Source organism: Emys orbicularis, chromosome 5 (genome assembly GCF_028017835.1).
Source record: "Emys orbicularis isolate rEmyOrb1 chromosome 5, rEmyOrb1.hap1, whole genome shotgun sequence".
NCBI lineage: Eukaryota > Metazoa > Chordata > Testudines > Emydidae > Emys > Emys orbicularis.
Genome location: NC_088687.1, coordinates 30,818,708 through 30,840,049, shown reverse-complemented (window position 1 = coordinate 30,840,049; position 21,342 = coordinate 30,818,708). Strand labels below are relative to the sequence as shown.

General features: G+C 41.5%; 1 protein-coding gene across 1 annotated transcript in view; it reads left to right on the top strand.

The window, feature by feature from the left end:
• Positions 1–595: 595 nt before the first annotated feature.
• The window catches only part of EGF (epidermal growth factor), a 106,353-nt gene continuing 85,606 nt past the window's right edge, over positions 596–21,342 (top strand). The window contains exons 1-2 of the mRNA XM_065405365.1: positions 596–722; positions 16,644–16,775. Of these exons, the coding sequence (XP_065261437.1) occupies positions 596–722; positions 16,644–16,775 (259 nt within the window). The remainder of the gene's footprint in view (positions 723–16,643; positions 16,776–21,342) is intronic.

Genomic DNA, 21,342 nt, shown 5'->3' with positions numbered 1-21,342 from the left:
TTTGCAAACACAGGCTTCACTCAAGTGGCACTAAAAAGAGAAGAGGTGGGGCAAGCACAGCTTTAAAAAGGAATGGGGAGTCATTCCCAGTTTGTATATAAAGAGAAACTATGTTTTAGGAGGGATAATACCTATAGATAGCTACCCCCAAACTCATTTAAGGTCCGTGGTGGGCACTTTCACAGCTTTTCTGTTTTTAAGATTTATTCCACAGCTTTGCTTGTTGCAAGGAAATTTGCAGTGATCCTCGTGAGCTTTGCTTTTAAGCTGTGTTAAATTTGTGGCAAGGGTGTCAGGCATTTCATACTTGACTTAAAAAAAAAAAAAAAGAAGAAAAGCGAGAGAGAGAGAGAGAGGAAACATTGTGTGTGTGGAAGAAATCTTGCTGGAATTTCCTCAAAGGTTGTAGTAGGGACTGAAGTGACAAGAAAAGCAAGACAGGGATAAAAAACTGTGGGGGATTGTGAAAAGATGTCCCATTGCATAAAGCTGGCTGTTGTAGAAACACTCTGGGAATACACATGTTCATCTTGTCGTGGATATGACTGAGTACATGCAAGTTGCTCTCTATTGACAGTTCAAAAAGCATAAGATTATGTTTCTCGTACTTACTGCTTTTTTGCCAGTATTTTTCAAAATTGATTTTGTTAGCCTCTCAGCTTTACAGCACTGGAACTGTCCCAGGGGATACCGATTGGGGAATGAAAACTCCACTTGTATAGGTAAGTAAGTGACTTTTACTTTAGACCATTCAAATGTTAAGGGAAGCTGCATTTTTTTATCCTCTTACTTGAGTTTCATGTGCTTTTGGTTTTTACGTAATGTGTATGCGTTACTATGATTGGCTCGATAAATCAGCTTTTATATATTTTTGTTTCCCACAACTAACAGGACTGCTATTCCTTTATTTTTATACCAAAACTAGCCAATGCCAATTTAGCTATCTGAAAGCAATCTTTAAGAGAAAGATTAATATTATTAGTAAAGAGATTTGAACTGTCCCTGGTTACCCCGTTCTGTTTTTATATGTGTCTCTGTAATGTGTGTGTATATCCACACACACACACACACACACACACACACACACACACTGATACATATATAGACAAATACATATGTCTATATATGTATTATTCGGTGTGTGTGTGTATATATATATATATATACACACACACATACATATATAGAGAACTTTTTTTAAAGATATCTAGCTTACATCTCATGCTACATGAGTCAAGGACCTATTTGGTATCATGTTATGCTAAAAGGCACTGGTAAAAATGGATGTCATGGTAATATTAGTTTCATCTTAGTGAAATTAAGATTTATGAACTGGGAGCCCTTTCTCCTGACAGCCTGAAGTTGAGGACAGAACTTTAAGATTGTGGAAAGGCAGAGCCATTGCTGTATTGGGCTATATGGCAAGGGAGGGAGGAAAAATTCTGGAAGTTTTCAAGGAGGGAACCCAAATATTAGAAGCTAACCCCTTTCCTTGGTTTTCTAACAGGAGTATTTGTGGCACCTTAGAGACTAACAAATTTATTAGAGCATAAGCTTTCGTGGGATGCATCCGAAGAAGTGGGTTGTAGCCCACGAAAGCTTATGCTCTAATAAATTTGTTAGTCTCTAAGGTGCCACAAATACTCCTGTTATTTTTGCGGATACAGACTAACACGGCTGCTACTCTGAAACTTGGTTTTCTAGTGTGTCAGAAGCTCTGACTCAGTTCTTGACAAGATTCCAGTGATTTAATAACAGGTGCCTCTTGGTATGTTCTGCCAAGAAATGGCAACTTGTAAACAGAACACAAAAGCATTCATGCTAAATGTCTTACTGTTAAGAGAAAAGGAGCAAGGCATACAAGTACAAGGTATACAAATAATAAACTTACCTGAAGGCTTTTCAGAGACTGAGGTGCATTTCATCACTCCTTTGGGAGTTCAGTATGATGCGTAAACACATTGTATGGGCCTTATTGTGTTCTCACTTACACGAGAATAACCCTATTGAACTGAAGGATGTTTCCTGGGTATAATTTAGAGCAGACGTTGGCCATTGAAATTTAAAAGTCTATAAAGATGCATTCTTTCTTCTTTTTCTTGCAGTTGACTCAGTTGCACCTTTACTTTATATTTATTAATCTCCAGAAAAGTGAGAAATGCTTTGCTATCTCCTCTTCTCTATAGAGAATGAGAGACACTCCATTCTATTTTTCATACTGTACTTGGAGAGATTTCTTTTTTAAACACCTCAACCACCAGAGCAGCTGGCGAGTAGCTCAGCAAGACACTGAGGAAATAGTCATACAATCTGTAGCTATAAAGTAACCTGGTAGAAGTATGTATTTTTTGCAATAGCTAAGCCTACGAGTAGATTATGTGATCACGGGTGTTGTATGATGTCAAGTAACATGTTGCTGTTCAGAGTATATGGAAATTGAAATGAAATGGGCTGGAATCTGCCCTCAGTTATAGCCTATTGGGGTTGCGTGGGTGTTATTGAGGGCAGAATTTGGCACAGCGCATAGCAGTGAAGAACAACACTTATGTGGAATGGCTTTTGATCTTTTAAATCCCTCTCTTTATTTTCTTCTGACACAAGATTTCAGTTGTGTGACTGTAGAACTGTTAATGTTTGAGTCCCTGCAATAATTACACAAATCTGATTAGCAAATAAAAGGTGCTGTGCAAACATGTGCCGGGAAGCTGAGGGCGGATGCTGAAGGCAACTGAGGGGACAAATGTGGAGAGTGGGTCTCATGACTCATACTGGAAAACTGTGAACAATGACAATGCTGGATAGGACTCGACAAACATCTTTGTCATCTGTAGGTCATAACAAATATACCGATTATTAATCAGTGCTACTGACATTGTCTGTTTTCCTGTTAACGTATCAGCATCACATCAGCCATAAAGGCCTTCACCAAAATGAGAAGGCAACAACTCTATAATTAGTGGTTTTTGCAACAGCTCTCTCTTTATCAGAAAGAACACAGGCTTTTCTAGATTTGTTGTTAAATTTTATTACTACTGATTCGGGGCTAGCTTGGGATATCCTTATTCACACTGTAGTACTTTACTCCTTGAATTGTTTCGTTGATTTCAAGGGATGTTCAAAGATCAAGGTGCTACTTATTATAAAGTTATCATAATCTGGCCCTAAATATTTTAAAATAGCTTTGTAAGGCAGTTTATTTGAATCCACCAAATCAATGAATGGCCCTGCCCCCTCAAGTGAGGGAGGGGCCACAGAACCCAGAACTCCATAGATTATTGGGAACAAGCAATAAAAAACCAGGGACACCAAAACAAGGGCTTATTCGGTCCCTGGACCAAATCTTCTGAACTGTAGGGGAGGAAGAGGAAGTTATATACTTTATTCTGTAATTATAAAATTATATCACCATTTACAAAAAATTAATGGTTTTAGGCCCTGAACCCTTGTGGGTAGGGAAGCACCTAGTCAGATTGCAGGACTGGGGCTTTAGTTACCAGTTGGTAACTCATCTGTCTCTCTCCTAGATCTTAGTGAATACATGTAAACTTTCACCTGTACAGGAAAAGCAGTTTCAGCCATATAGGCGTTGTGCTCCTTTGTACCACAGTCAGAATGCATACCCAGTGTCAGGTTTCTAGAGGAGCTTTACTTCCCAGCACAGTAGACGATCATTTACCTGCATCACTCATATTTTTGAAAGAGCTGCAGTACATATGCTTCTACAGTTGTTTGCTTATGTTTAGTAACCTTCTGCCAGCCATGCTAGTTAAACATTTCACCTTCATAATGCATGATAGGACATTTGATGGGAATCTTGAAAATACTCAACAGAAGATATTTTCCACAGGGGTCTTATCCAAAGCTCAGTGAAGTCAACTGAAAGACTCCCACTGACTTCAGTGGGCATTGGATCAGGCTTTATATGAATAAATACCATCTTTACGGATTAAAATTTGGAGCATCGTTGAAAATTGAGGTATGAACAAGAAGTAACCAGGAAATATTGACAAAGTGTCCTGTGGCACCTTATAGACTAACAGAAGTATTGGAGCATAAGCTTTCATGGGTGAATATCCACTTCGTCAGACGCAGTGGGTATTCACCCACGAAAGCTTATGCTCCACTACTTCTGTTAGTCTGTAAGGTGCCACAGGACACTTTGTCGCTTTTTACAGATCCAGACTAACACGGCTACCCCTCTGATACAGGAAATATTGGAAACTAATATCACATCTCTCATGGGGCCTTCTCCTGGAAGGTGCCAAGTGCTCTCAACTTGCATTGACTTCAAGGATAACATTTCTTGTCTAAAGGAACTTTGGATGGTGTTTTACTAGGGACAGGTAAGTCAGGCTGATAGAATGAAGCTATCTTAGCTTTCCTTATCAGTATTTTGTTTGGTGAGGAGTAGCAGGCATTAGTGTTGTGTCCAGTTTTATGTTAAGATTTTCAGAAGTGGACAGTGATTTTGGGTGCCTCAGATTTTAGGTGTCAAGCTTGACACACTTTAAAAAGGCCTGATTTTCAGAAAATGCTGAGCTCTTTCAAAAAAAAAGGGGCAAAAATAACAATGAGATTTACCTTGGAAAAAGGCAAGCTAATAATAATAATAATAAAATTAACAATGCGTTCAGTAACAGAGAAATAAGGGAAGTAATGATTATTGGGTGAAATTTTTCAGACAATTTTTTTTGAAGAAAAATGCAGATTCAGGTTGACTGAAACATTTAGTGAATTCTTGCTGAATTTGCCAAATTGTTTTGGTCAAAATTTTTTTTTTTTTTTTAAATTGACACAATTAGTTTGTGTTTTTGAAATTAAGTATTTCGATTCAGAATAACTTTTTTGTTTTAGAATGGTAGTTCAATTTTATTTTAAAAAATAAACCCTCAAAAATAAACCTGCATTTTGGGTTGTATGAAATGTTTTTTGTTTGACGCCAAACAATTTTTTTTTAAAAACTTTTTTGGCTGGTCAAAACATTTGAAAAAATTTCATTTCATGTTGCCCTGAAATGATTTTTTTAAATTTTTCAGTTCAGCCAGTGATCCAAAAAATTGATTATTTGCATAGCTCTTGTAGAGATGCATCAAAATTGGATGTTTGATTCAGAACACCTATAAGGACTGCGTATCTGACTCTCTGGATACTAACTTGCCCTTAGAGTTTATTTTCCTGATCCATCCCCAAATTGAAAATAGCCTGTTTGCCAGTTCTGGCCCAGACATGGCCACGCTCTTGAGATTTGGGTCCAAGATTGAAAAAGTTTAATGAGTACAGTTTCTCTCTGTGAGATTTCTGCCATTTTCAGTTGATAGCCCTTAAGAGCAGCTTGAGAGATTTTGCACCATTGACACTGAGCCCAAAATCTGATTCAGTTTCATACCCAAACCACAGCTTAAATTCACTCTGCTTTCAGATCCAAAGACCACCTCCTTGGCCCTACTCCACTGAAAAAGTCCAAGGATCGATAATCTCTGTATCATACTTACATGGCTCCTGTTATCATAGTATATCAGAACCTCCTGATCTTTAATATATTTATTCTCACAACACTCCTGTGAGGTAGGGCAGTGCTGTTATATCCCAGTTTTACAGATGGGGGCCTGAGGCACACGGAGACTTAGTGACTTGTCTATGGTCACACAAATAGTCTATTGCAGAGCAATATAATATATGCATGTAGTATAAATGCATTAAACCTGGGTCTCACTGGTTCCAGGCTAGCACCCTACCACTGGACCATCCTTCCTTTTGGGAGCAATGGACAGGTGATATACATGTTTGCAATTATTATTATAGCAAAATCAGGATTCCTGTAAGTGTGTTAGGTGCTTTAATGGAAAAGATATAAGCTCATTGGGGCAAGAATCACCAGGGTATTGCTCATGTCTCTTAGATTGGCCACAAGTACTTTATTGCTGTGGGTGCTGTAGTAGATGCAGTCTAGATGTACAGTTAGCAGAACTATCAAGCTTATCACAGCTCACTGTGTTATTGCATATATTTGGAATAGCCTTGGACATGTGGTGTATCTGTCAAGAGAAGCTGGTCAAGGGTCCACATGTCAGAGGAAGGTTAAGAAGCTGACTCTTGGGGTCTTTTTACCAATGCCCAGTAGAAATATTAGCCTTGATCCTCCACTGCATCTGAGCTCATGTGTAGGGGGGTGAACATTAGGGAGCTCACTATGGCTCCCTGATTCTGGATTGGCAGACTACAGCATGAATTAGAGAATCTAGGGCGACTTATACCAATAAGGTTCCCAATGGAGCTGGGGAGGATCGGCAAGTTGCCTGTTTCTTTCCACTAACCAAATGTCCTCCTCTGCTTTGCCAGTGTCTTCTCCCCCCATGCTGAGTGGAGGGCAACTTGTGCAGCTTTATGCCAGTGGGGAGTCTCCCTTCCACTGGAGATTTCTCTGTGGGTCTGAATGGCACACAGTAACCCAGGTAGAACTGAGAATCTGGCCCATAGTCTTTTACAGATGGACAAGCAGCACGCTTGTTTGTTTTGCTTAATTAGCTCATCAGAATTGATTTTGACACCTGCTCCTTCGATTCCACCAGCCTAAGACTCAAGAGGTCGGTGTTACAGTCTCAGATTGGCATGCCAGTTTCTGCTGCTACTTCATAGTAGTGCCATTTCTTTTTTCATTTCTTGCTCTCCTTAGGCCTTGAAACAGTACAATTTTAGCCTAAGAGGTCACCACTGGGATTTTCTTCATCCTTCAAATGAATTTTATGTTTTTGCTTGTTGATAAAATTGTGGTGGTGACTAGATATAATGGGCTGAATTAATCTCGGGTGGAACTCCACAGGAGCCAAACTTCAGTAAGGTCGCATTTGTAAGTAAATGAAGGCAGACTGACTCACAGCCTTCACACACACACACTGCTTCTCTGCATCCCTGCCAAGCATGCTAATGCTTCACCTTCTCTGAGCAGAGCATTTCTCAGGACTCTCAATAAACTGGAATATTTGTATGTAAGGGCATTGAGCACTGCCAGCATCACGATGACATGATTCATCGTTTTCACCGATTCTCAAGGCATTCTCTGCATAAAGAAGTCTTTGACTACAGAGCAGCACCTCATTCTTCTATTTAGAGCTGCCTGTCAGAGCACTGCAGACAGCCTTTGTGTTCACTAAGCCCATTTCTTTCACAGGGAAAAGTTCTCATTAGTTGTTGCTGGGATACATAAAGCAGCTCCGGCAGGATGTCAGCTGCATTTCCCTTTGGCACAAATAGTGCAGGTGAAGGAGAATATGTATGTTGCACCTGGTGGGCAGTTTTAGGATCAGTTTCTCCCAGAGTTTAAGAAATAACCTTTTTACTTCTTAAACTTTGCACAGAGAGGAGCAACCATATTCAGTATTGGGCTATCGTCTGTTTTACTGCAATACGCTGAGAACATACACAGAGACCCAATACATTCAGTAGTACCCCTGTGTACTACTGGCACCTCATCTTTGCCATTGTAATAAACGTTCTCTGATCGCAGAAGTGGGTTACTAATATGCCTCTGATTTTATATTCAACAATTATTCTTTAACTATAGCATGCTTTCAGTTAAGGTGCTTGTTCACTCATCAGGGGGATTTTCTTTTTCATGTGAACTTTGGTGGCGATGAAAGGTGCCAGCTTGACAGGCATAAATTCTGAAATTCCCTGTCTGTCCGCAAAACAAATACAACAGAGGGAAGTGTAAATTCCCTCACCCTGACCAGCCAGTGTGCCCTTACCTGGAGGAACTATTTCTTAGGCCTGGTCTACACTAACCCCCCCACTTCGGACTAAGGTACGCAAATTCAGCTACGTTAATAACGTAGCTGAATTCGAAGTACCTTAGTCCGAAGTTACCGCGGTCCAGACGCGGCAGGAAGGCTCCCCCGTCGATGCTGCGTACTCCGCTCGCCGAGCTGGAGTACCAGCGTCGAAGGCGAGCACTTCCGGGATCGATCCGGGGCACTTCCGGGATCGATCCGGGATCGATTTATCGCGTCTTAACCAGACGCGATAAATCGAACTCAGAAAGCCGATTGCTTACATCCGGACCCGGATGTAAGTGAAGACGTACCTTTAGATTCATCGAGTTTAAGGCCAGGAGGTACCAGTAGATCATCTAGTCTGGCCTCCTATATAACACAGGCCATTACATTCCACCCAGTTACCCCTGTTTTGAGCCTAACAATTTGTGTTTGACTAAATTACATCTTCCAGAAAGGCATTCAATCTGGATATGAAGGCATCAGCAGATGAAGAATCCACCACTTCCCATGATAGCTTTTTCCAGTGGTTAATCACGCTCTCTGTTAAAAAATTGTGCCTAATTTCTAATTTTAATTTGTCTGGCTTCACCTTCCAGCCGTTGGTTCTTATTATCCTTTCTTTGCTAGAGCTAAATGGTCCTGTAGCCCATTAGCAGTCCCTCAAATGATCCAGTCCTTGCAGATGGGAGTTACAAGAGTTGCTCTCATTAATACTAATGAGAGTGACACTCACCTATACTCCCCACCCCCTCTAGTGCTCCTGTGAGAGAATACACCACCAAAAGTCGATTCCTTGAAGAACAAGAGGATAAGTTCCATTCATAGTGCTGGGATGAGTCATCAATTATATGGTATACATGTCAGCTGGTCATGTCCGATAGAAACACTGGTTTCTGGGAGGGCACATTAGTACCAATTTTTTTTGGTTGTTGTCTTATCTGTTGCTCACAGGTGCTTTTCACTGGTACTTAATTTGCTATGTCTGGTATATGATGTAGTTTGGCTCTTAACCCTCTAGACTGAAAGTGTCCAGTTAAGTGGTTACTCTGATAAGACAAATTACTGCATGATTCAGAGGGTTTTGGAATAGATATTTGATTACTCAACAAGAATTTTAAATCAGCTTTTTGCTGTGTATTCTCAGACTCATACAAAGCTTGTTTTTACATTGTAGTAGTGTGGCATTTTATTTAATGTCAAACAACATTATGTTTAATGACTAAAGGCTTGTCTTTGCTCTGTATATTTGATGGAAAATAATATTGAAATTCACTGTAGCTTAGCTTGTAAACATTCCTCTTTGAAACGCTTTCTCTCCTTTTATTCTCTCTGCATCAACTCCTTAGCCAATCTCAGGGCTGCAGGCAATATGAGATTGCAGGGTGAGCCCCCCTCAAACCCTCATTCTCCTTTGGTATACACGGATTACTCCCTCTTTGCCAACAAACAGGCAAACATTTTTCATGGCAATAGGCGGCACAGCCTCAGAAAAGCTATGACTGGCTGCTGGCTACTTGTAGGGTGATTTACTTCACTCAGGAATGGAAAGGTTGCAGCAGAACAAATAGGAGCTGCTGCTTGGATCATCAACCTTGGGCAATTGAAAATGCGTTGCATGCAGCCTTTATCCACCCCTCTTGCCCACCTTTATCCACCCCTCTTGTGGGGCCCAGCTGAGTAGAGCTTGGTAATGCAGGACAGTTGCCATATTCTTGATCCCTGTGTGGCACAGGGTGGCACAATAAACCCATCCGAGCTAATGTATCCCTCGTTGCTTCTGTTTTAAATAGAGACAGGTAATTAAATCACAACAAGTGAAAAGTACTTCACTTAGGAAGGAAAAATCAAATGCACAACTACAAGACTGGGAATAACTGGCTCTGTGGTAGCACTGCTGAAAGGGATCTGGTGATTATGGTGGAGCTCAAATTGAATATGAATCAACAACGTGATGCGGTTGTGAAAAAAGAAAATATCATTCTGGGATGTGTCATATGTAAGACAAGGGAAGTAATTATCCCACTTTTCTCAGTATTGATGAGGCGTCAGCTGGAATACTGTGTCTGATTCGGGGTGCACACTTTAGGAAAGATGTGAATAAATTGGAAAGAGTCCAGAGGAGCGCAACAGAAAACACCATCTTGGCCACTATGGATGTAGAAGCCCTCTACACCAACATTTCCATACAAAGATGGACTACAAGCCGTCAGGAACAGTATCCCCAATAATGTCACGGCAAACCTGGTGGCTGAACTTTGTGACTTTGTCCTCACCCACAACTATTTCACATTTGTATACCTCCAAGTCAGCAGCACTGCTATGGGCACCTACATGGCCCCACAGTATGCCAACCTTTTTATGGCTGACTTAGAACAACGCTTCCTCAGCTCTCATCCCCTAACGCCCCTACTCCACTTGCAGTACACTGATGACATCTTCATCATCTGGACCCATGGAAAAGAAGCCCTTGAGGAATCCCACCATGATTTCAACAATTTCCATCCCACCATCAACCTCAGCCCGGACCAGTCCACACAAGAGATCCACTTCCTGGGCACTACAGTGCTAATAAGTGATGGTCACATAAACACCACCCTATACTGGAAACCTACTGACCATTATACTTACCTATATGCCTCCAGCTTTCATCCAGACCACACCACACGATCCATTGTCTACAGCCAAGCTCTAAGATACAATCGCATTTGCTCCAAACCCCTCAGACAGAGACAAACACTTTATCAAGCATTCTTACAACTACAATACCCACCTGCCGAAGTGAAGAAACAGATCGACAGAGCCAGAAGTCACCTACTACAGGACAGGCCCAACAAAGAAAGTAACAGAACGCCACTAGCCGTCATCTTCAGCCCCCAACTAAAACCTCTCCAGCGCATCATCAAGGATCTACAACCTATCCTGAAGGACGATCCCTCATTCTCACAGATCTTGGGAGACAGGCCAGTCCTCGTTTACAGACAGCCCCCCAACCTGAAGCAAATACTCACCAGCAACCACACAACAAAAACCCTAACCCAGGAATCTATCTTTGCAACAAAGCCTGTTGCCAACTCTGTCCACATATCTATTCAGGGGACACCATCATAGGACCTAATCACATCAGCCACACTATCAGAGGCTCGTTCACCTGCACGTCTACCAATGTGATATATGCCATCATGTGACAGCAATGCCCCTCTATGTACATTGGCCAAACCGGACAGTCTCTACTCAAAAGAATAAATGGACACAAATCAGACATCAAGAATTATAACATTCAAAAACCAGTTGGAGAATGCTTCAACCTCCCTGGTCACTCAATTACAGACCTCAAAGTTGCAATACTCCAACAAAAAATCTTCAAAAACAGACTCCAACGAGAAATTGCAGAATTGGAATTAATTTGCAAACTGGACACCATTAAATTAGGCTTGCATTACACAAAGTAAAACCTATTTCCCCATGCTAATTTCCCCCCCCCCCACTGTTACTCACACCTTCTTGTCAACTGTTGGAAATGGGCCATCCTGATTATCACTACAAAAGTTTTTTTTCTCCTGCTGATAATAGCCCACCTTAATTGATTACTCTTATTATAGCTAGTATGGCAACACCCATTTTTTCATGTCCTCTGTGTATATATATATATCTTCCTACTGTATTTTCCACTGCATGCATCCGATGAAGTGGGTTTTAGCCCACGAAAGCTTATGCTCAAATAAATTTGTTAGTCTCTAAGGTGCCACAAGTACTCCTCGTTCTTTTTGCTGATACAGACTAACATGACTACCCCTCTGAGAAATGATAATAGATTTAGGAAATCTGGTCTATGAGGAAAGGTTAAAAAGGCCTGTTTAGTCCTGAGAAAAGACTGAGGTGGACCTGTTAACAGTCTTCAAGTATGTAAAAAGGACAGTAATTGTTCCCCATGTCCGCTGAAGGTAGGACAAGTAGTAATGGACTTAATCTGCAGCAAGGGAAGTTTAGGTCAGATATTAGGAAAAACTTTCTAACCACAAGGGTAGTTAAGCTCTGGAATAGGTTTCTAAGGGACAGGTTGGACAAACACCTGTCAGGGATGGTCTATTTGGTCCTGACTCAGCACAGCAGGGCTGGACTTGATGACTTCTCGAGATCCCTTCCAGCCCGACCTTTCTATGATTCTATAATTTGATCCTCCCAAATGGCAATACTGCTGGCACTCAAATTAAAGGTCCAAATCCTGCAGCCTTTATTCATTTGAAACTCTCACTGACAGTGATGAGTGTTTTGACTGACAAAGAGCTGCAGGGTTTAGTCCCAAGCATCCTAGATGCAGCTTCCTAATAGCTATAACTATCCTAAGGATCTGCTTAGCAACATGTTGGAAGGAAACTTTTGTTGAGGTTGCTCTTTTGTCTAACTTATTTCAATGCATGTACGCCATGAAGGGACAATGAATCTGCTTGACCTGGCCTAACACTGACGTTTAGGGGACATTCACTGTAGCATTTTGCAGAGTTCAATGTGGTAGGCTAATAACCTTCATGTAGAGGTTTAGGAAGAAGGAAAGGAAGGCTTTCTTTGCAAAGGATGCATATTGAAATAAATGATATACAAAAGGACAGCATGGTAGGAATCTGTCTCAAAAGACTGCTATCAAAATCAATCATATAACTGGATGTTTCAAAAGAAAACGTTTAGAAGAAATTGAGGAGAGGGGCTTGATATATAATAATTATTACTAAGCTTTCTGAGGAAGTAGCTGTTTAGCTAGAGACTTATGAAGTCCCCACTACTGTAGCATGTGAGCACCTCACAAACAGTAATGAACTTATCCTCACAACAAACCCAGGGTCTAGGAAAGTTATTATTCCCATTTTGCAGTTGGGAACTTAAGGAACAAAACAGCAGTACTTCCATTGTATAAAGATGGCATAGAGCCAAAGTAGCAGTTCTGTGCCTCTTCCACCCAGCCCCTAGCAGAGGGGTCCTGTCTGAGGGATGAGTGGCATGACCAGGGTGAATCTTTGCTCCAGCTATCTCCAGTTGCCAGAACAGCATATTTGGGCATCTGGGTGTAAATTAGAGCAGTCTTTAAGCGACTGTAACTACGCTAGGGAGTTAACAGGCCTCAGAATCCAGGGGGATCATAAAAGTGGTATAAAAAACCATGTGTGCCCCATGCCTTCTAGAGCTGTGCTAAGCACATTTCAAACACTGCTCAGAAGCTGGATCAAAATTTGCTGTTTATTTTCCTTCAGTGTGCAACATATTGAGAATGAAATAAGATGGGGCACTTTTGCTCATAGTTCCTAGATCTGAATGCCAGGGCTTACTTAGTAGAGTGTCCCTGGCTTTGGAATTCAGTTCTCCCATTGGTCTGACAAAGTGAGAGTCCATTCACCTACAGGGCAGAGTACGTTGCTCATCTGTTTTTCAGACTTTTCCCTAAGTGCTTATGGTGATGGCTGGATTATCTTTAGGGCTAATGTCATCCAGCATAATATTATGCATAAAATATATGTAAATTTGTCCAGTGACTGATGGGCAGATTTCATGAATTTAAAATAAAAAAAATGATGCCACTGATTCTGTCACTAGATTTTGTTTGGTAAAGAGTAGGAGGAAGTACGATTTTATGGTTCTCTTTTGTTTTATGTTGCAGAGTTCCTCTGTGTAGCCAGCTAAACATGTTGGCAATCCGCATGTCAGCTCTGAACAACATACTGCTGTGTGTTTCACTGTATATTTGAGTAAAAGGCTTATACATGGGTAGAAGGCATTTCTTGTTTTTCTCTATACTGGGCAGCTACAGAACTTTTGGGGTGGGCTTTATGTTCAGTTATTATTATTTGTCATGTACATACTGCTGTACGGCTCATGCTGTCTAACTTAGGGAAATATAATACACCGAATAACAGTTTAATAAACAATAGGTGCAGATGTTGGAGCTCTATGCCAGGAGTTTTTTTAAGGAGAAAGGGAAGTTGCTTGTCACAAGAGAAGTGGGAGGCAGTTCAAACATGGGGGCAGGATGGCATGATAGAAGGTGTGAAGCAGAGATTGAGGGAAGAGAGTTTGAAGAGAGCAAGGGGAAATGAGTTTAGATCTGGGCTATGTTTTCAAAAGTCTCAATTCAGCCTTCACTTCTGCGCACAAACACTTGTAATCACCCTTTTTGATGCGTTATCCCTTATTCGCATAAATTCTAGAACTTACAAATGCAAAATCCAGTTTCATGAAGTCGGTGCTTAGTTTGCACACACAGAGGGGGTTTGTATTTGTAAAGTCTGTTGTTTTTGCGCTAAAGTGATAGTGTGAGAAACCTGTGCACAAAAATGATTTGTGCACACACAGTAGTGCACGTCCCAAGGGAAGCCACATTTCAAAATGTAAACCTGATTTATTTTACCCACTGAGGAGCAGCTTTTCCTTCACAGCCCAGCAGCTAAGAAAAGGATTGGAGCACCTCCTGACATAGTTACCTTATACTGATGGTTCTGATTCATACATATCTGAAGCACTGAAAGTTGCTGCCTCTATGGTATCTGCTGTTGGTGCCTTTGTGCTTGAAGACATTGGGGCAGAGATTACACTCTTTAGTGGCTGAAATGGAATTACTGAGGAAGGGGAATGTAGAAGCCAATAAAAGTGGAAGTAAGATCGCCTGTATTGGATCACTTCCACGTAAGCGAGGCAGTTTATTTGCAATTAAAAAAAAGATAGATTTAATGCTGGGTTTGCTCCACCTAATTAATTGGAGAAATTGTTCAAGAACAGCTGAGTTTTGTGAAAAACTTGAACCTTTGTTATGGTGCAAGGATCAAGGTCAGTTTCTTGAGCTATCTGGAGAGGAAGTGCAATAGCTGTGTCCCTGATTATCGAAAGCACCTTAAATCAAGTCTCTCTACAGGTATACTGCGATGCATGACTAGGAGTGTTCTTGATCATATTTGAACTAGAGGAGTATTCACACAGCCTTCAGTGAATTCCCAAAGCCCTCTTTCAATTTGCACTGGGCTAAAATTAAAATTTGGGGTGGGTTCTCCAGGTTTTCTCTTGTTTGGTTGTTGCAAAGTCTAGGTCAGGAATATAGAAGGAAAATCCTCAGCAACCTATGCAGTGACTATAATTCTCTGAACTGTATTCCTGACTTCTTAGGAAAAGATGAGTTCAGGAATCAGTGTCCTTTTTGTCTTGCAATCAATTGCAACCCTTTTCAAATGCTCTCTTGCTGCATTTTCTGTTTGTGTACATTCTTGTACTTACCGTGTTGATAAATTGCCAAAAAGAAGCCTTTGATATGCTTTTTTCTCCCTTCATAATGGACAGAAAAATGGATTTTATGCAGGGTAAAAGTCATTAATTAAGAGCACCTTATATGTCTGTACCAGTTAGCTTCCTCTGATGTACGCTAACAAATACATAAGACCCTGATGGTTCTAAGCGCTGAACACCTAGTGAGTGTTGCCATCAGCTGCATTTGATTTCAGTTGGAACTGAGGGCTCTCTGTATTCTGTGGATGTGCTCCTCACAGGAGTGGTCCCTAAGTGTTTAATTCCTTTTCCCATATATACCCCCAAATAAAACCTGCTCTTCAGGAATGACCTTATTTTCCAAAAGTCCTTCACTCTTGTAGCTGTTGCGTCAAGTCCCGATAAAACAGCATAAATACATCAAGCATTTTGTTGATTCCTGAAGGCTCTAGACTAATCTGTCAGTTAGAAGTCAGCGTTTCTAACTGATTCACTGGTTGCACTGGACTGGTGTTTGGTTTGGGCTTGTTGCTCTCAGAACTCAAAGGGTCTGATTTTTCTATGCAAGACTCAGCTGAATCCCAAATGTACTAGATGCAGTTTGAAATGGGAATGCCTTGACATTCAGGCATGTTTTACGATGCCTACTGCAGAAGGGGAGGTTGTGGGGGGAGAACTGGCAGGGAGAAGTCAGGCAGCTGCAGACCGAGGTAGTGTGTCAAAATTCATTTAGCAAATTATAATGTCAACCTCAGAAACAAACAAGAGCAGGGGACAAATACATTCCTTTTTGCCTGTGAAGCTACTGAACATTAGTTTAGAATGGAGAGTTGTTAGTTACAATGGATAGTCATTAGATAGAAGGGGGATTTCCCTGGCTTGTCCCTTACAAATAAATCACTGAACAAACCCCTTGTAGTAACAAAGAAGCTATATAATATGATTAATGGAATGTCATTCTGTGTGGTCACTCTGAAGCCTAAAATGTCTGAGTCAGTGTGCAGAATGAAAATAGCTGCAAGTACGGGTTAGAGTTCTTTTTGTTCAAAATATCACCAGGTTTCATGGCCTGTTACTGTCCAATTTTGAAGTTCTCAGCCATTTTGATTACGAATTACACCTGTGCAGCGTACAGCTAGAGAGAGGCATGTATCTATGCCATGCCAAGAGTCCTCTAGACCATTGTGATAGCAGAGGTAACAACCAATCACCACCCTTATTCTACGGCTAGTTTGCATTTCAACAATTTCAGCACAACACAACCCACTCACAACAACACAACCGGTACACACAATAACCCCAAATACACACATGCCCTCTCTGCACTACACACCCTTCATTTGCCTCCATGCACTCCCAGCACAACACAATCCACACACAAATCAACACAACTCTCTCAGCACAACACCCACAGTCTCCCACCTCACTTATACTTACCATAAGCTTGACTGACAAAGCCACAGACCCATTGCTAATGATACCATATAGTCATCCTACTCTTTTAATAATGGGAGATTAAAAATCTGTAGTTAACACGTTATAGTATTGACTAGCTGAGTCATATACATGCTTTCTTTTAGTATTTTGTTATGTTTTGCTTGCTGAATTCTCCTGTATGTACTTGTATTTCAGATATTGATGAATGCCTTGAAGGTGGTCTAGGTACCTGTGGCCAAACCTGTGTCAATGTTCCAGGGTCCTATCTGTGCTCCTGTTTGCCTGGCTACACTCTGGATAATGACAAGTGGTCCTGTTATGCTGATGGTAAGATAATATTTTTAAATGGCTGAAAGGAGCGTTAACATTTTATCTATCAGTATCGCATCAGTTCACAATGTGAAAACATTCCAGGCTAGTCTGCTCCCAGCACTGACTTGACATAACTCAGCTACTGGACAAGGAGTGGGAAAAAGTCATGTGCTGATTAAACAACTGCCACAGCTAACATAAAATTGAAGTGGAAAGTGAGCTTATTGGAATGGGCCCCTGCTCTGGTGTTAGCGTGACAGTTCACACACAAAACATAAAGTGTAGTTGTGGTAAGAAAAATGAGCATGTAAAAATGAGTCCTTCTTACTTAACAGACCAGCTCCCTGTCTCTGTGCAGAGTCATAGCATCCATCCATTCACGCATCCCTCTCCTAACTAACCCTCCTAATATTATCCCTCCCTCCCCAAAATCATGGCACTAACATGACATTTGCTGCCATCACATTGTTCACTGTCTGTATGTTCTACCCCTTTCCCTTATACGCTGTCTGTCTTGTCTATTTAGAATGTAAGCTCTTTGGGGCAGGAACTGTCTACTCTTTTGTTTGTAGAGTCCTAGTTCAATGGGATCCCAGTCTTGGTTGAGCACTGCCTTAATAAGCATGATTAATAATAACTTCTCTCATGTCCAATACTGTAGTATCTGAGCACTTGTGACCAAATCAAGTTTGAATACATTTTACTCCTGGTAACTTCCCAGTGCCAGTATAGCTAAGGAAGACTGAACTGGATTGGGTCTGGCTCACAAATCAACAACAGAATTGTTAGCTCTTTTCTAGCTTTAGCATCTTCCTCACACTATTGATGAAGTGTGAGCCAGAAAGAAACAAGCTTGACTTTTGGATCCCAGGCTGAGGTCACAAGGCTACAAGCAGCACAGACAGTTTAAAAGAAGCATTTTTATCTTATATTTACTTGTCCAGATCAAATGTACATAGTTTACACCAAGGAGAGGAAAATAATGTAGCCTCACAATGCCATTTGTGCACAGATGCTTTTCGGAGAACAGTCCCACATTAAATTGAAAATGATACCAGAGAACATCATTATTTTTATAAGGGATAGTTTCAATGTTTAAAACACTATTCCAAAAGGGCTTCTGGAGCTGTTGTTTGGGTAATTTTCTGTGCTTCTTTGTAAGAATAATACGAGTATCAAGCCCTAGTCCTGTATCTTTTATATCAGATATAAACAATCTGTATCAGATATGATATGTGGACAGTCAAAGGAGAGGTGGCTTTTCACTTCAGGGGTTGTCAACATGGGGCAGAAGCCTTGCAGCTCATATCTCCATCTCTGGATATAAATTATTCAGTAGGAAACCCATCAAACAAAATTCCTTCATGTTTTATAGATTGTAAACACTTTGGGGGCAGAGACTGTCTCTTTCTGTCTGTTTGTACAGCACCTGATACAATGATGCTCCAAACTTCATTGGTGTCTCTGGATGATAACATAGTATAAACATTAAATAACAACAACAACAACAACAGGGAACCCAAACAAAACAAAATTCCTCAATGTGTTCAATTCCCCTTTAGTTAGAGCCCTCAATTAAACTACTGTTGTGAGAAATTCACTCACTGGAGAGGACAAAAACAAAATATATGTAAACTCTTGGTCAGTGGAGTAATTGGCAAAAATGCAAGCAGTACAGCTGTCAGGTTCCTGAGACAAATCAACCTTGCTGCAGTTCAACATTCATTTACCATTTACGTAAACCAAGTCTACATAGTTGAAATAGTCTCACATGGATTTGCGCAGTGCAAACAGCAGAAAAAGAGAGTCACTAACATCCTAGAAGCAGCTGTTATAATTGGGTAATACCTTGAAAACTCCAAGTACAAAACAGCCTATGATACAAATCAGTGTGCTGGTCAACTTCCTCATGTACAACAATAAACCAAATTTTGCGTTCCGGTCAAAAACTGCTGCCTAACCTGCTATTTGAAAGCAGAATCAAACTCAGAATCTTGAGGGGTAAGGAGTCCCATTATCTTGATGGGAGGTGGATAAGGCACAGAGTTTTATTTGTCTACCTTCACCTTGCAAGTGTTATGCATCTTGAGGACATCTAGTTCAAGTTTATAGGAATGATGACAACTGAGTTTAGAACCAAAGCTTATGCCTAATATTAAAAAGAATTTTTAAAAAAGTTTATGAAACTTATTATTGAAACTGATGTACTTATTCATCCTTGTGAATGTTAAAAGTACGTCAGTGAAAACTGGTGGTAGGGTGTGGGTTTGAGGGATTTAAAATTTCCCCTTCAGTATTGGAAACTAAACCGAAGAGGTGAATGGATGACTATTATAGCTGTAATATATATATGGGGGTGATTCCCATGTTACACATTTCAGGATAACTTTATTAATAGATTTCATAGAATCATAGAATATCAGGGTTGGAAGGGACCTCAGGAGGTCATCTTAGTCCAACCCCCTGCTCAAAGCAGGACCAATTCCCAACTAAATCATCCCAGCCAGGGCTTTGTCAAGCCGGGCCTTAAAAACCTCCAAGGAAGGAGATTCCACCACCTCCCTAGGTAAAGCATTTCAGTGCTTCACCACCCTCCTAGTGAAATAGTGTTTCCTAATATCCAACCTAGACCTCCCCCACTGCAACTTGAGACCATTGCTCCTTGTTCTGTCATCTGCCACCACTGAGAACAGCCGAGCTCCATCCTCTTTGGAACCCCCCCTCAGGTAGTTGAAAGCAGCTATCAAATCCCCCCTCATTCTTCTCTTCTGGAGACTAAACAATCCCAGTTCCCTCAGCCTCTCCTCATAAGTCATGTGCTCCAGACGCCTAATCATTTTTGTTGCCCTCCGCTGGACTCTTTCCAATATTTCCACATCCTTCTTGTAGTGTGGGGCCCAAAACTGGACACAGTACTCCAGATGAGGCCTCACCAATGTCGCATAAAGGGGAACGATCACGTCCCTCGATCTGCTGGCAATGCCCCTACTTATACAGCCCAAAATGCCATTAGCCTTCTTGGCAACAAGAGCACACTGTTGACTCATATCCAGCTTCTCGTCCACTGTGACCCCAAGGTCCTTTTCTGCAGAACTGCTTCCTAGCCATTCGGTCCCTAGTCTGTAGCAGTGCATAGGATTCTTCCGTCCTAAGTGCAGGACTCTGCACTTGTCCTTGTTGAACCTCATCAGGTTTCTTTTGGCCCAATCCTCCAATTTATCTAGGTCCCTCTGTATCTGATCCCTACCCTCCAGCGTATCTACCACGCCTCCCAGTTTAGTGTCATCTGCAAACTTGCTGAGAGTGCAGTCCACACCATCCTCCAGATCATTAATAAAGATATTAAACAAAACCGGCCCCAGGACCGACCCTTGGGGCACTCCGCTTGAAACCGGCTGCCAACTAGACATGGAGCCATTGATCACTACCCGTTGAGCCCGACGATCTAGCCAGCTTTCTATCCACCTTACAGTCCATTCATCCAGCCCATACTTCTTTAACTTGCCGGCAAGAATACTGTGGGAGACCGTATCAAAAGCTTTTCTAAAGTCAAGGAATAACACATCCACTGCTTTCCCCTCATCCACAGAGCCAGTTATCTCCTCATAGAAGGCAATTAGGTTAGTCAGGCATGACTTCCCCTTGGTGAATCCATGCTGACTGTTCCTGATCACTTTCCTCTCCTCTAAGTGTTTCATAATTGATTCCTTGAGGACCTGCTCCATGATTTTTCCAGGGACTGAGGTGAGGCTGACTGGCCTGTAGTTCCCCGGATCCTCCTCCTTCCCTTTTTTAAAGATGGGCACTACATTAGCCTTTTCCCAGTCATCTGGGACCTCCCCCGATCGCCAGGAGTTTTCAAAGATGATGGCCAATGGCTCCGCAATCACATCCGCCAACTCCTTTAGCACCCTCGGATGCAGCGCATCCGGCCCCATGGATTTGTGCTCATCCAGTTTTTCTAAATAGTCCCGAACCACTTCTTTCTCCACGGAGGGCTGGTCACCTCCTCCCCATACTGTGCTGCCCAGTCCAGCAGTCTGGGAGCTGACCTTGTTTGTGAAGACAGAGGCAAAAAAAGCATTGAGTACATTAGCTTTTTCCACATCCTCTGTCACTAGGTTGCCTCCCACATTCAGTAAGGGGCCCACACTTTCCTTGACTTTCTTCTTGTTGCTAACATACCTGAAGAAACCCTTCTTGTTACTCTTAACATCTCTTGCTAGCTGCAACTCCAAGTGCGATTTGGCCTTCCTGATTTCACTCTTGCATGCCTGAGCGATATTTTTATACTCCTCCCTGGTCATTTGTCCAATCTTCCACTTCTTGTAAGCTTCTTTTTTGCGTTTAAGGTCAGCAAGGATTTCACTGTTAAGCCAAGCTGGTCGCCTGCCATATTTACTATTCTTTCTACACGTCGGGATGGTTTGTTCCTGCAACCACAATAAAGATTCTTTAAAATACAGCCAGCTCTCCTGGACCCCTTTGCCCTTCATGTTATTCTCCCAGGGGATCTTGCCCATCTGTTCCCTGAGGGAGTCAAAGTCTGCTTTTCTGAAGTCCAGGGTCCGTATTCTGCTGC